The sequence below is a fragment of the Lytechinus variegatus genome, chromosome 13 (assembly GCF_018143015.1).
Source record: "Lytechinus variegatus isolate NC3 chromosome 13, Lvar_3.0, whole genome shotgun sequence".
Classification (NCBI taxonomy): domain Eukaryota; kingdom Metazoa; phylum Echinodermata; class Echinoidea; order Temnopleuroida; family Toxopneustidae; genus Lytechinus; species Lytechinus variegatus.
Window position 1 is genome coordinate 33,851,083 of NC_054752.1, and position 13,373 is coordinate 33,864,455.

A 13,373-nucleotide genomic window follows, 5' to 3' on the forward strand; every position below is an offset into this window, starting at 1 on the left:
ACGTGAAACCATGCAACTAAAAAAAAAACTCTCTTCCATTTTATATCTTGTTATGAAGTCTGAATGGTCACAGAGAATCTCCCCCAGTCAATCAAAGGGGTTTGGGGACAAAATTGGGAGGGCAGACAAAATTGAGGGGAGAGCAACCTCAAATATAAACTGTAATAAAATACATGTAATACCCTTTTCATAAACCTATCCTCCAATTAGCCGCCTAAGAGTAATGCGGGTAATTCAATAAAAATTGCGTTCACAAACTCCGAAAATAAGTCGCATTATTTTTACGAGCGCTCGTCCTGAAAAAGGTGGATAATCGTCATGACAACTGGACACGCCCCCTCCGATGCGGTTGTGTTGGAAAAGGGTGACCTTGTGACCGCACCATGGCAATTATCGCATTACATGTATTTGGAAATGCGTTCATAAACTCAAAATCTTGTCCCGATGGTGCTATTATGCGAATAACCTCAGCATCAAAATAATGTGGATAACTCTTGTCCCCCTTTCAATTTTACGCCCAAATTACACTGCTATTAGCCGCATAATTGGGTTTATGAAAGGGGTATGAGTAGCATATTCTTGGCTGGTAAGCTAAAAAGAAAAAAACGCCCCTGAAATTCTTAATCAATTTTCCGCCTCGTGACAAAGTGAATAGTTTGGAGAGTAGCTTGGGGGAGACTGGGTATCCCCTAAACCTCACAGTCTGAATCCATAAAGATGGATGTATCTGAATGATGAACTGACATGGTGAGATGAATCTATGGTTCATGCTGGTTTCGTCATCAAAAGGCGTTAAGGACTTAACCCAATAAGCTCTCCCTCCTGCATCTACATACATGTACATGTACAGTAGAGGTCTGTACATCACACTTCATGTAGGCAATATAGGCATAATTTATTAGTGGCCCACATACATCCATCTAACAATACACAAGTGCTGCGCTATTGCCCTTGGCTACTGAAATATAAACTTCCTCCATTACATTGTACATAGATGGCATCGGCCTACAAGTTCATTTGAGGATACAAGTACTGTAGCTTGCAGTTTATAAAATTTACATAAAATGATCACTTTCGTGGCAAGTTCATGGGCCATACATGCATACAGCACCTGCCTTCACAATATAAGCACTCAGGGAGGCAAGGCAGTATTTTGATTTTTTAGTAATAAGGGAAATGCCAGAGCAGCAAGGCAGTTGAGGCACCTAGGGAAATAGCCTTTAGGTTTTAGCCCTGTACAGTGCGTCTCAAAAAACTATACACTTTTGAAATGGCTACCAAACCAAAAAAATATGTCACTTTGGGGGATAATACCTGTATACTGTATATGGAAAGCCAATAAAGTCAATTTTCAGATAACACAAAAAAGTTGGAAAACTATTCATGCTTGAGTGAGCACTACCCACTTTAATAAACAAAGGGTATGGAAATTTCGCTTGGCAGGAATTAGCCTTCCAAATTCTTTCAGTTTTTGAGATGTGATTGAGTCCCTTGGAACTTGCAAAGTTGAGGATGTTGTGATAAATCAATGATCAAGCATTTTATATCAATTTAGGTTTTTAGAGCAAATTTCAAGAATTACTAAATTGAAATATACTGCATGAGTGAACATGAAATTAGGTGGGGGAAGAAGGTTGATGGGATACGGGTCAAGAGAACATTTAAAGGGAATCCAGCCTTGGCCATAAAATGTTGTGTTGGGAAGAAGAAAAATGAATTAAACAGAATGGCGAAAGTTTGAAAGAAATCGGACAAGCGATAAGAAAGTTATAGCTGCTTTAAAATTGAGATCACTAATAGTATGTAGATTTCAAATTGGCAACTGGGTAAGTAAATTATGACAAGGGGCAAGGACAACTTTCCCATAGGCCATGTACTTTATTATCAGGGATTTGTGGTTTTCTCCTAAGTACCTATTCCCCTGGGGCAGTAATCTAAATATAATCCTGGTAGTATATTGTTTTATGTCCTCATGAAAGAAAAATATAATTTGAAATAAAACTTTAGGGAAAAATGACATTTTAGCCATAATGTATTGGAGTACATGGAAGAGTAGTCCTTGCCTTACATCACTATGACATCCCATATGCGGCCAATTTGAAGTCTCCATGGGTATAGTGATTACCAATATTTACAACTTTTAAAAATTCATAACTTTCCTGTTGTTTGTCCAATATTGTTCAAACTTTCACCTATTAACTTGTCTGATTTTTCTTTTTCTTATAAAAACAAGTCTTTATTTGGGTTGGATTCCCCTTTAACACCCCCCCCCCCCTCCTCTCTCTCTCTCTTTCTCTACCCTTTCTCCCCTACTGAGAGAACAGCCTTTGCTAGGGTGAGCAGGAATGAGCCTTCCAGTTTCTTTTTTTAGAAGTGAGTCCTTTGGAACTTTGATCATGCAGAACTTTATATAAAGTGCAGCTTTTCAGCATATGTGCTATACTGCCCCCTCTTTTCTTTTTTTTTACTTTTCACGCTACTGCCGCAAAGAATCCTGTTCACAGTGGCGTACAGACCACAAAAAAGGGAATCTAAAGAGAGAAGAGTGAAATATGTTATTCTCTGGATATCATGTCAAAATCTATCACAAAATCTGTCACAGTACCATACAATAGTAATTCACCTGTGTACATGTACAGTAATACTAATAGGGGGTGTATTCATGGACACTTTTAATATTTGTGTAGTCTGTTTGTGAGTTAAGTGCCAACATTGACAACTTTCATGATGGATGGGCTTCATGCATGCACACATGCTACCCAGATCACAAATACTGTATCCATCAAGTTTGATTAATCACTTTTGCATTATCAACTTCTCTGTAGAGTCTACTAATAAAGAATAATGGTCATCAATCACAGGTCTGCAGGTATCTATAGGCGGTGCTGCACCATTCCGAGTTTGCTCAATCTCGAGATTTTAGCCGATCGGCCCTTTTCGCGATTAATCTTGAGATTCAAGAAACCCGTCCCCACCATCGCAAGAAGAGCGATTCCTGCTCGAGTGAGGCATCGATGCATTATGTTCTGACAGCATGAATAAATAATCCTGAGTGCGTCTGCGATAATTTGTAAAATAGCGCATTGCAAATAATCCCTAGTTGACTTGGGATTGTAATCTCGAGATTAATCCTATGAACTACATGTAGCGCGATAATTGCGTCTCCATTGGAAATAAAGTTCAGATCCAGATAATTTGCCAGATCAGAAAATAGCGCGCTAATTTGAAAACTCGGATGGTGCAGACGGCCCTAGTGTAATAGTAACTGGCTCGATAATTTACTCAGACTACTCATAATCTATCCTTTCAGATTATTTTAGTGGCCCAAGAACTACTAGAGCCATCCAAGGTCAATTACATGAAAAAAAAGAAAATGTAGACTCATATTTTTAGTTTCAGTTGTTAAAAGCAAGAAACGATGGAGTTTCTTTAACTGTACCTAACAAAGGTCTAAGTTCACAAATTTCGTACAGAAAATCCAAATTTCTGCACATGAAATCAAAACGGAAAGGGAAATGATTACCTAGAGCTACATAACTTTCCATCTTGTGATTTAACTTGAAATGCCAGTGCCATGGCATTGCAGCAAGATAACACACTGTATGAGATTGAGAATGAAAATTTTGATCAGAAAGACCAAGTGAAGATAAAGAATGTCTTTTGCTGGGACAGGTCATAATTAGTTCTTACTTCTTTTTCTTTTCCACAAAGTCTTGCTATTTTTTTTTGTTATATTTCATAATAATATGGAAGTATAGTATGTGTAAAAAAGTGTGTACATTTATGTTTGCACAGTGATTTTACTCTAGAATCTGAATTTATTTATTTTTCTTTAAAAAAGAGAGCTCAAACAGGGCCTTTGTAACACAATGTATGTATACAAATCTAAGAAATGCACTGACAACTGATAGAATACATTAAAGCTTAATTTTTATCCTTCTTGATACACTCAGCTGCTCATCCCTCCTAAAAAATGTAATCAAATGTCCATTGTCTCTAAAACCAAAAGCTACATATCATACATAAAAAATAGTTGAAACAATAGAATACATAAGAAATTGGTGAAACAATCAAATACATCAGAAAATAGCACACTTGTATTTTTATTTGGTCATAAAAAGTACAAAAGGAATGATAATTTTCATATGTAAAAAAGACCATCATACATACATGTACATGTATACAATACTAAAAAGTTGAAAAAGAGTTTGAAATATATATAAAGAAATACATTAGAAATTACAAAAACAATACTTTAAACAAATTCATTTAGGAAATTATCTACATGATGCTGTATTGATGTCAACTACATGTTACTTATATAAATTATCTATCATGATTAACTTCATTTGGCAAAAAGAGGTGAGTAATTGTTATTTTGCGTAATTTGCATAATTAATTAAAGTTTATAATGAGAAGAGATTATTTTACACATATTAAGAAGAAAAATTACAAATTGACATGATTACACATCAATTGAGCTATCTTTCACCTTTCCATTAATTCCTAAACTATTACTTCAAAGGGCTCCAAAACAAAGAAGTTAGAGCCTGTTGAAGACTTGGGTTCAAAATAGTCACAAAATGGTCAAAAAATCTGTTTTGTATTCCATTGACTTCGGGACTCCATAATTATTTTTTTTTAAATATATTTTGACATACACTTCTTCATCATGGAGTCTTGAACAGCCAGTCATATATGTATAAGAGACACATATACGGGCAAGTCCAAGAATTTGCACGCATTACATATGGGACATTTCAGAGGATTTAATGACCTGAAAAATAGTGTAAAGGCCTGGTCACATCGCCCGAGCATTGTTGAAGCGGTCGTTGAAGCGGTTGAGAGAGTCGAATTTCGACAACGCTCGTCACCACTCACAAAATAGGGGAAGAAATCGAAAACATGGGCGTTGCCTTAGCGGTGCACCGCTGAAGCCAGCGTACCTTTAGCGTTGGTTTAGCAGTGACTCGAGCGTTGACAGCTCGGAGTTCTGCGCATGAGGGCGTCGGCTCGACAGGGTTTAACACTATGATCATGATGACAAAGAGAGTGGGCCTGGCGTACTATTTATGCAGCTACTCTTTGTACTCACCACAATTACTCTGGTAGACAAAAGTACATCCCTTCATTGCTATTATTTAACAATGAATAGATGAAATTGAATGCTCCATTCCAGCAATCCGTGTCCGCTCAGAAAATGCTTACAACCGCTCCACCAAAGTTTGTGAACCGTTTAATCACCGGCAGGTCAACGCTGGCAAAGCAGGGGTTGTTCAGCGTTCAAGATTTCTGCGTTGGCCTAGCGGACCCAAGCGTTCACGAACTTTCGTCTAGCGGTGCCAAACTTTGACTGGGCAGTGTTATAGCGGTAGTCAACTTTGCTGGAGCAGAAAATTACCCGCTCCTCACCGCTCGCAATATTTTGAGCAGCTCAAAACTTTCGGAGCGGTAGGAGGGACCATTAGCGGTGGCCGAGCGTATTCGGCGTTGCCTTAATGGAGGCCAACTTTGGTTAAATGGTGGTGAACAGTAGCGAGCAGTGATTTTTTTCTCTCCACTCCACGACCGCTCCAACAACGCTCGGGCGGTGTGACCAGGCCTTTAAATGACTTTGATTACATGTAGATTGAATACCCTCATGATGGTAGACATCTAGGAGAAGAATAATCATGCAAAAAATAGTGACATATGACCTTCACCTTTTAGAGAGAAAAGATGTGCCGTTACGTATGGGACGCAGAAAAAAGACGATTTTTTTTAAACATTTTTTTTCAAGTTGAGAATTCTCTGAAAGTATTTCATTTGACAACTTGTAAAGTGTGATAGAAGTCACAATTTACTCTAGTTATCTCAGGCAAGTTTCATGTCATAAGCTAAATCCCTCTAATTACAGACTCTAATTAAACAAATTTATGACATGTTACGTATGGGACATTTTGTCCCCATAGAGAATGTACCCAATTTTCCCCATAATTCAAAATATTTAAATAATTTAAAAGATGGAAATAACAAAAGTTTCTTTCTTTTAAAATGTTCTATTGAGACATATTTGATATGACTGAAAAGGAAATTAGTGATTTCAACATTTTTTTTTCTTTTTCATGGTTTCATGAATTTTTTATACATATATTTCTATTGTTTTTTTGTTCGTTTTATTTTTCAATTTTCACAATTTTTTCGCTTCACTTTAGGCCCGTTTCGGGTACACGTGTACACGTGTACACGCACGGTCAAGTCAGTGCACGTGTACTAAATTCCATCACCGTGTACACGGTAGCATCTGCATAAACAAGCTCACAGCCTCACATTAAATCTTAGTTCTCAGACACTGCACATGTTTTAATTACTAATATGTCAACATATTTCAATTAATCCAGAGTGAGTTCACTTCCAAAATCACCAATTTAATCCACATTCTTTCTGGAGACTCACGTTTTTGTACCACGAAATCGGCACGAAATGGGTCTGCTCCGGTCTCAAAAGCTCGAAAGCGTTGCTCAATCACACTCAGAGTCAATTTGAGAATCACCAATTGCGATAGCGATCATCGCTACAACTTACGTGTTATATGCTCGCACACAAGCCTACAAACAAACGCTCTTCAAATTGGCAACATAATAATGAAAATTAATCGATAACTTCAGTTACACTTATTCTGCAGCGATCTGTGCATGCATGTACGGTACAGTATACAAAAGGCGCATCCACCAAGCGTCGGCGATAGCTAGGGCCTTGCACTGATTTTCTTTTGCATTCTTTATTAATTTAATGCGCTGCTAAGCCGAGTAAACTTTTAATTTGCACCAATTTTTGTGGATTGATACTTCAAACTTCTCAGGTAAGCTTTAAAACCGTAACTTAGGCTATATAGACCCCTTTTTATGACATATTGATGCGGGTCCGTGTCGACATGAAAACAGAACTCGCACTCACAGTGTTTACAACGTGTACACGTGTACACGACCGAAAAACACGCCGTGTACACGTGCATCAAAAATGGACTTTCAAAACGGGCATACTTCACTTGTTTTCATTATTCAGTATTCCTGACAAAGCAGTCTTTAAAAACTAAAGAAAAGGTAAATAATCACTTTGTAGAGCACTCTTGAAATTTGTTTTTCTCTATTCACTTTGTACACAAATCTCCCCATTGACATTATGTGTAAATGTCCCATACGTAACATGTTGTCCCATACGTAACATTTTATAATTAACTTTTAATTAAAAAGTAAACTCTATTTTTGATACTTTTTGTGGTATAACATTTTCATACTTAATGAATTACAACTTCCCAGAAATGCAACAATGCAAGGATTGTATTATGAGAAATAACTTAAAAAACATCCTCAAAATGTTACATATGGGACATTCCATCCTTGGACAAGAAATAATTTGCATACCGTAAGTTACGGTGTATTAATCACACCTTTTTCTCGGCGGGATAGAAGCAAAAGTCAGGGTGCGGTTTATACACGGTGACGGGTCTGAGCCAGCCTGCCATTACCCCTCCCGTACATGTACGATGTCTGCCAGTTCACAACACATCGAGAGGCAGGACGTAGCCGCCCAGGCAATGTCGTTTAGAGGGGTATGAGCCGCGGGTAATGGGAAACGCACCCACCTTCATGACACTAATTTTGAATTTATTCTAGATACCATGTAAACCACGCACGAGAGAGATGGCACGAAGCCGTAAAAAAAAACCTGGAAAAATGCCAATTTCTTTGTTTCTTGAACCTTCCTGTAATCCCATATTCAAAATTCATGCTAAGACATCAAATTTCTGAAAGTGATTGTGAGGTTGTGATGCAAGAATTGTGAATGTTTCTTCCTCCTACGCTGGGAAAGACACAGATCATAATTTGATAAGATGTACTGGTACTGTATCGTAGCTTGCAATGTACAAGAACGGCAGTGCTGTGTGTGTGTACACTGTAACTGTGAGGTGAGTGAGTGTGTAAGTGGCCAATATTGTCGGGATCTTTCTTTCTTGCTAACATTTGTAGATGAATTGATCAAGAACAGCAGACTTCCTCATACCGTTAATCTCTTTGGATGCTTTGAAATCTTTAACTTAGTTTTTGTTTCTTTGTACCTCAAATATGCATGTAAATGAGAGATAGAGATAGAGATTTTTTTTTTTTTTTAGTCCGAAGTTGGGGGTGCGGTTAATCCACGGGTGCGGTTTATAGTCCGTTACTTACGGTAATTAGATGACACCACTTTTTCCCCCCCAAAGTAATAAGATGTTAGGGGGTCCATGTCCCACCTATGACTAAATCTCAGAAGTTTTGTTATTCTCTATGAGTTTTTAAAATTGTCCCATACATAATGCCCATTTTACCAATTATGCAAATTAGGTGCCCTAAATTAGCATAAATCTGCATATTATCACATTTTTCCTAGTGAAATTTAAAAATTCAACATTTGGGCTTTCTTACCCCACCAAAGATAACTTTTTTATATTAAAGATGAAATTTTGCCTTCTAGGGTGACCTTTTCTTGGACTTGCCAATACACAAAGATGGATTTCCCTAGGAAATCCATAGGTAGAGGGTGAAATCTGTTTGTAGGGGTGAATTTTATGCCTCCATGCGCCTAATGCATATAAAGGGATAAAAATTATTTCACTACAAATGGTAAAAATTAGACATTTCTTACCAGACTGATCTCCTGTGGATCCCTCAAATCTGTTTGTCAACAAAGCAACGACAATAGGCCTGACCTTTGAACAATTTATGAATAAAAATTATTATTTCACAAATACTAAAATTTAATATGTGATTATCAGGTATTCACGTAATAAATTTTAGTATTTGTGAAATAATTATTTTTATTTATCACATATTAAATTTTGGCATTTGTGAAATAATTATTTTTATTTCATCACATATTAAATGTTAGTATTTGTGAAATAATAATTTTTGTTTATAAATTGTTCATCAAATCGGCATCGCTAACCGGATGTACGTCATAACGAAGCGGTTCAAGGGTCAGGCCTATTGTCTATGCTTTGTTGACAAACAGATCAAGGGATCTACAGGAGATTGGTCTGGTAAGAAAAGTCTAATTTTTACCATTTATAGTGAAATAATTTTTATCCCTTTATACACATTTATAGGCGCATGAAGGTTCATAGATAAATAAAATTCACCCCTACAAACAGATTTCACCCTCTAACTATGGATTTCCTAGGGAAATCCATCTTTGTGTATCTCTTATATATGACCAGCAGTTCAAGACTCCATGACGAAGAAGTAAGTATATGTCAAAATATTAAAAAAAAACATCATCATGGAGTCCTTAAGCATGTTAAGACTACATTAAAGATGACCACAAATTTGGATGAATATGAGCTACTTAAACTGGAATAACTTTATAATTTCTTGATGAAAATTAAAATTCTTGGTATCATTTGAAAGGTCTTTTTAAGACTAACAGCTTTCAAATGATACTAAATTTATAGATATTTTATTTTTTTATTATCATTTTTTTGTCACATACCTACTCTGTGGAGAGTAGGCCGAAGCATATGTTAAATGATTTTTACTCTCTAAGAGCCTCCTTTTGATGTAGGATTTTTACCATAAATATGCATTTTTCCCACCTTTGCCACTTGGAGTATCAGAGCGAGTTTTGGTCAGATTTAACTTCCTCCATCTCTGGCGAGGTTCGTGCAGGCTCCACTCCACTTCACTACCACTACACTACACTCTACCTACCCGAACTCAATCCAATATTCTGAGTGACAAAGGTGGGATTTTATGGGGGGAAAATATGAGATTCATGCAACATCGCAATCTTTGAAAACAATAACTTTACACAAAGTTTCTTTTCCATGCTGAAGTGAAGACTCTGACCGAGTCTGATCACTAGTGACTAGTGTCTCCCGAGTCCCAATCAGATCTCTCTCATCATTAAAGTAAACACAATTCACATAATCACAATTTTAACCCCAATATTGACAACCACAACACAAGCACCATGACCATGATACTGTCAACACTGCAGACTGAGTGAGGAACTCAACTCAATCAAGATAATCAAGACAACCACTGAACCAGTGCAGACTGCACTGCAGTGATAAATAATGAGCTCAACTTACCATTATTCAATTTGTTGATGGGTACCAAGGTCAGATAAGGGCTTATTGTGCTATTCCTTAGATAAAATCGTCATGATCTTAAAATCAATGTTGTCGGCAGATGATTTTTCAGCCCGAAAAGTGTTTTGCTCCTGCTCCTCCTCCTTCTTTTCAGCACAAATAAGCGTAGAAAGTATTCAGGCAAAGTAAGTAAAATTGTATTTAAAAATTCCTCTTTCACACTTATGTTTTGTAGTAAACATTCATATATGAAATAAAATGAAATAGAAATAAAAAAATTTATTACATATTACATGAAATATAGACCTATGATATTATAGAAATAATGAAACTTAAAATGATATATTCACATTTGCTACGAGATATCTTTGATAAAGACTAGCAAAATAGAGTTGACTAAAGTTTGGTCAAGAGATGGCGACATTGCTTTGTGAAAGTTGAGATGCCGTGGCCGAGTGGTACGGTCTAACCTGGGTCTAATTTTGGAATAAAATAATCGCAATTAATTTGCTCGTTTGAATGCAAAGTATTTTTTTATTTGAGGTTCAATTTAACTGAAAGAATACTAATATAACAATTTAGGATGATTGCAAGTCTTTATTTTGGAACCAAACTACCAAACTAGTTTCAAATCGTAGCCGATCATCGTACGATATTGCTATGATGAAGACATGATTACCCGAGCATAATTACGATTATAATTCTCTTTTATTCATAGTCACAGATTTGAATACAGATATTTGTACGATGATTTGGAACATGACATGTTCCAATTATAAAATAAAAACATATAAGATGCTCCGATTTAGCCGGGGCAACGATCAGGGGGGGGGTGTTTGCATATTTCCCCCACTCATGGCTTTTTAATAAAATAAAAAAACGTGTAAAACAAAAAAAAACTTTTGATCCCCCCCCCCCCCTCTGTTCTGCCCCAATTTAATTTCGGCTCAGTCCCTTTACATGTTTAATTGTTTATATATCATATAAATAAAGTTCCCATTGAGTCAGGCGCCATGAATGGGTATAGGGGCATTTGCGCCCCCATCTCGTCCTGTTGCCCTCAGAAATTTTGAAACTGAAACCGAGAGAAATGATTTTGGACCCCCGCCTACATACTCTATTGCATACAACTTGGCGCCCCCTCCACACACACACTTCAAGCATCCGTCACTGTTGAGCCAAAACTTTGGTGTGGTCCTCTACTTGGTGTCAGTTTTAACACCAAAGTTTTGGTTCAACATGCACACCCTGAGGTGTCAATTACGCCTTGAACATAATACCAAAGAGTGTAAATGTAACAACCAAAGGTGTTGTAATAACACCTATAGGTGTAAAACTCACATCACCAATTTAATACCAGTGTAAAATATCTGATGTGGTCCTCTATGTACACCGGTTAACACCGCAGTTTTTGCTGTTTGAGAACTATAATTACATAAACTTCTGAATGCCTGTTGGTTTAGAAACTAAAAAAAACCCACCAACTTTATTTGGTGATTAATAATCACGTAAAAACTTATGGTGCAGGTGTAATTATAACACAGCCCGCGGGGAGAGGGGGGGAGCTGGGGACTGACCTCCTAATATGATGATCACAGAACCACTGGCATGCAGCATGAAAAAAAAACACTAAAAAGAGAGAGAGTGAGAGAGAGAGAGAGAGAGAGGGGGGGGGTCATGGGGCTTCAAGGAACAATAGAAATATGAAAAGTCGCCAAAGAAGAATTCATAAAAGGATCGAGAAAGAAATAGTGAGGAGAGAATTCAATAATGTGGAAGATGAAAAGGAAAGGTTGAGGAGCATCAATATAAGAACAGACCCGAAAAGGCAACAAACAGTGACCCCCTCGCACCCCCATAAAAACCTAATCCCTGATTCATATTTCCTTAGGCTTTTCATATTAAAATTTGGTCTGTATAATAGGAAACTATGACTGTACGGCATTATAAGTTTCGGGATTGGAAAATGATTGAATAATATTTTCTGAAAAATATTTAAGTTGGTAAAACTTATCCTGTAACTAGTCTGTACCATATAGATATTTCATCAGATGATTCTGACTGTAATAGGGGGGGGGGGTGCTATATAACTGAAAATAGTTCTCTGTTTTTTTTAAAGTAATTTCATTTTACAAAGATCGATTTTATCCAAACAATTTTTTTCCCAAGGAATAATAATGATAATGATATAAAACTTTATAAATGCCCCTTAGGGCTATATCTTGCAGTATCCCTTGATGACTTGGAAAGCATGGCAGGGGCGGCTAAGCAAAGTTGAAAGTCGGCGGGGGGGGGGGGCACAGGGAAAACGGGCACATTTTCTTTCAAAAACGGCAAAAAGAAATAAAATGACTTATTTACAGTGGCAGGGGCGGATCCAGGATTTCTAAAGGGGGGCACATATTCCCGAGGAAAATTAATTTTGACACCCCCCCCCAAAAAAAAAAAATACCCCTAAATTAAGGACATTTCATTCACGAAAAAACTTGACCAGCAAAAAATAATAAGATCTTTCTACATTACAAATTTTAATGTGCATGCCTCTCAAAAAAAGTGGTGTGATGAAAGAAGAATTTCGAAGGGTGAATGTTGCATCACATAAAATTTATAAGAAGCTGCGTGCGAGCGAGCAAAAATTCGACATTTTTATAATTTTGACATAATATTCAGAAAATAATATCATATTCCAACCTTCTCTCTTTCATTTTCTTTTCTTTTCTCTCTTGTTTCTTGGTTGTGATTTTGTTATTTTGGTGTCGGGAACAAGACTCCCCTCATTTTGTACGCATCTGCTTTTCTACCCCAGTATGGTTATTCTTACAAGGTCTGTCCTTCATAATATAAAATGAGCATGTTCGTTTTCTTGTTTCAAAGGAGAACTCGTTAACACATAAAACGGGTCCTCTCATCATGAGCAGGTATGAAAGGGATATCTGATTCGAGAAAGGGCACTTTCAAGAACAAGGGGTCACTATAATTGCCCCCCTTGCTCATACATAAATCATTCTCATGGAGGTAAAAGGGGCATTTTTTGTAAAAAAATGCATTAAAATACGACAAAATACTGGCACTTGCTATAAACACAAAAACAGCCTTCTCATATGCAGGAGGGGGCACGTATACAGAACACATTCGAGAGGGGTATTTTTTGGTAAAAATTGTCATACGAGAAAAGGCCCTTGATTGGTAACACCTAAATTGGGTCCTCTTCAGGTGCACAGTACAGTACATGAGGGGCATTTTTTTATGCATAAATTTATGTGGG

General features: G+C 37.0%; 1 protein-coding gene across 2 annotated transcripts in view; it reads right to left on the reverse strand.

The window, feature by feature from the left end:
• Positions 1–10,286, reverse strand: part of LOC121426130 (sorting nexin-13-like) — a 60,716-nt gene extending 50,430 nt beyond the window's left edge. Inside the window, exon 1 of one of the 2 annotated variants that reach the window (XM_041622299.1) lies at positions 10,109–10,286. In XM_041622299.1, coding sequence (XP_041478233.1) covers positions 10,109–10,111 — 3 coding nt within the window. In that variant the 5' untranslated portion in view covers positions 10,112–10,286. The remainder of the gene's footprint in view (positions 1–10,108) is intronic. The other variant, XM_041622298.1, reaches the window with a different exon arrangement.
• Between the last annotated feature and the right edge of the window lie 3,087 nt (positions 10,287–13,373).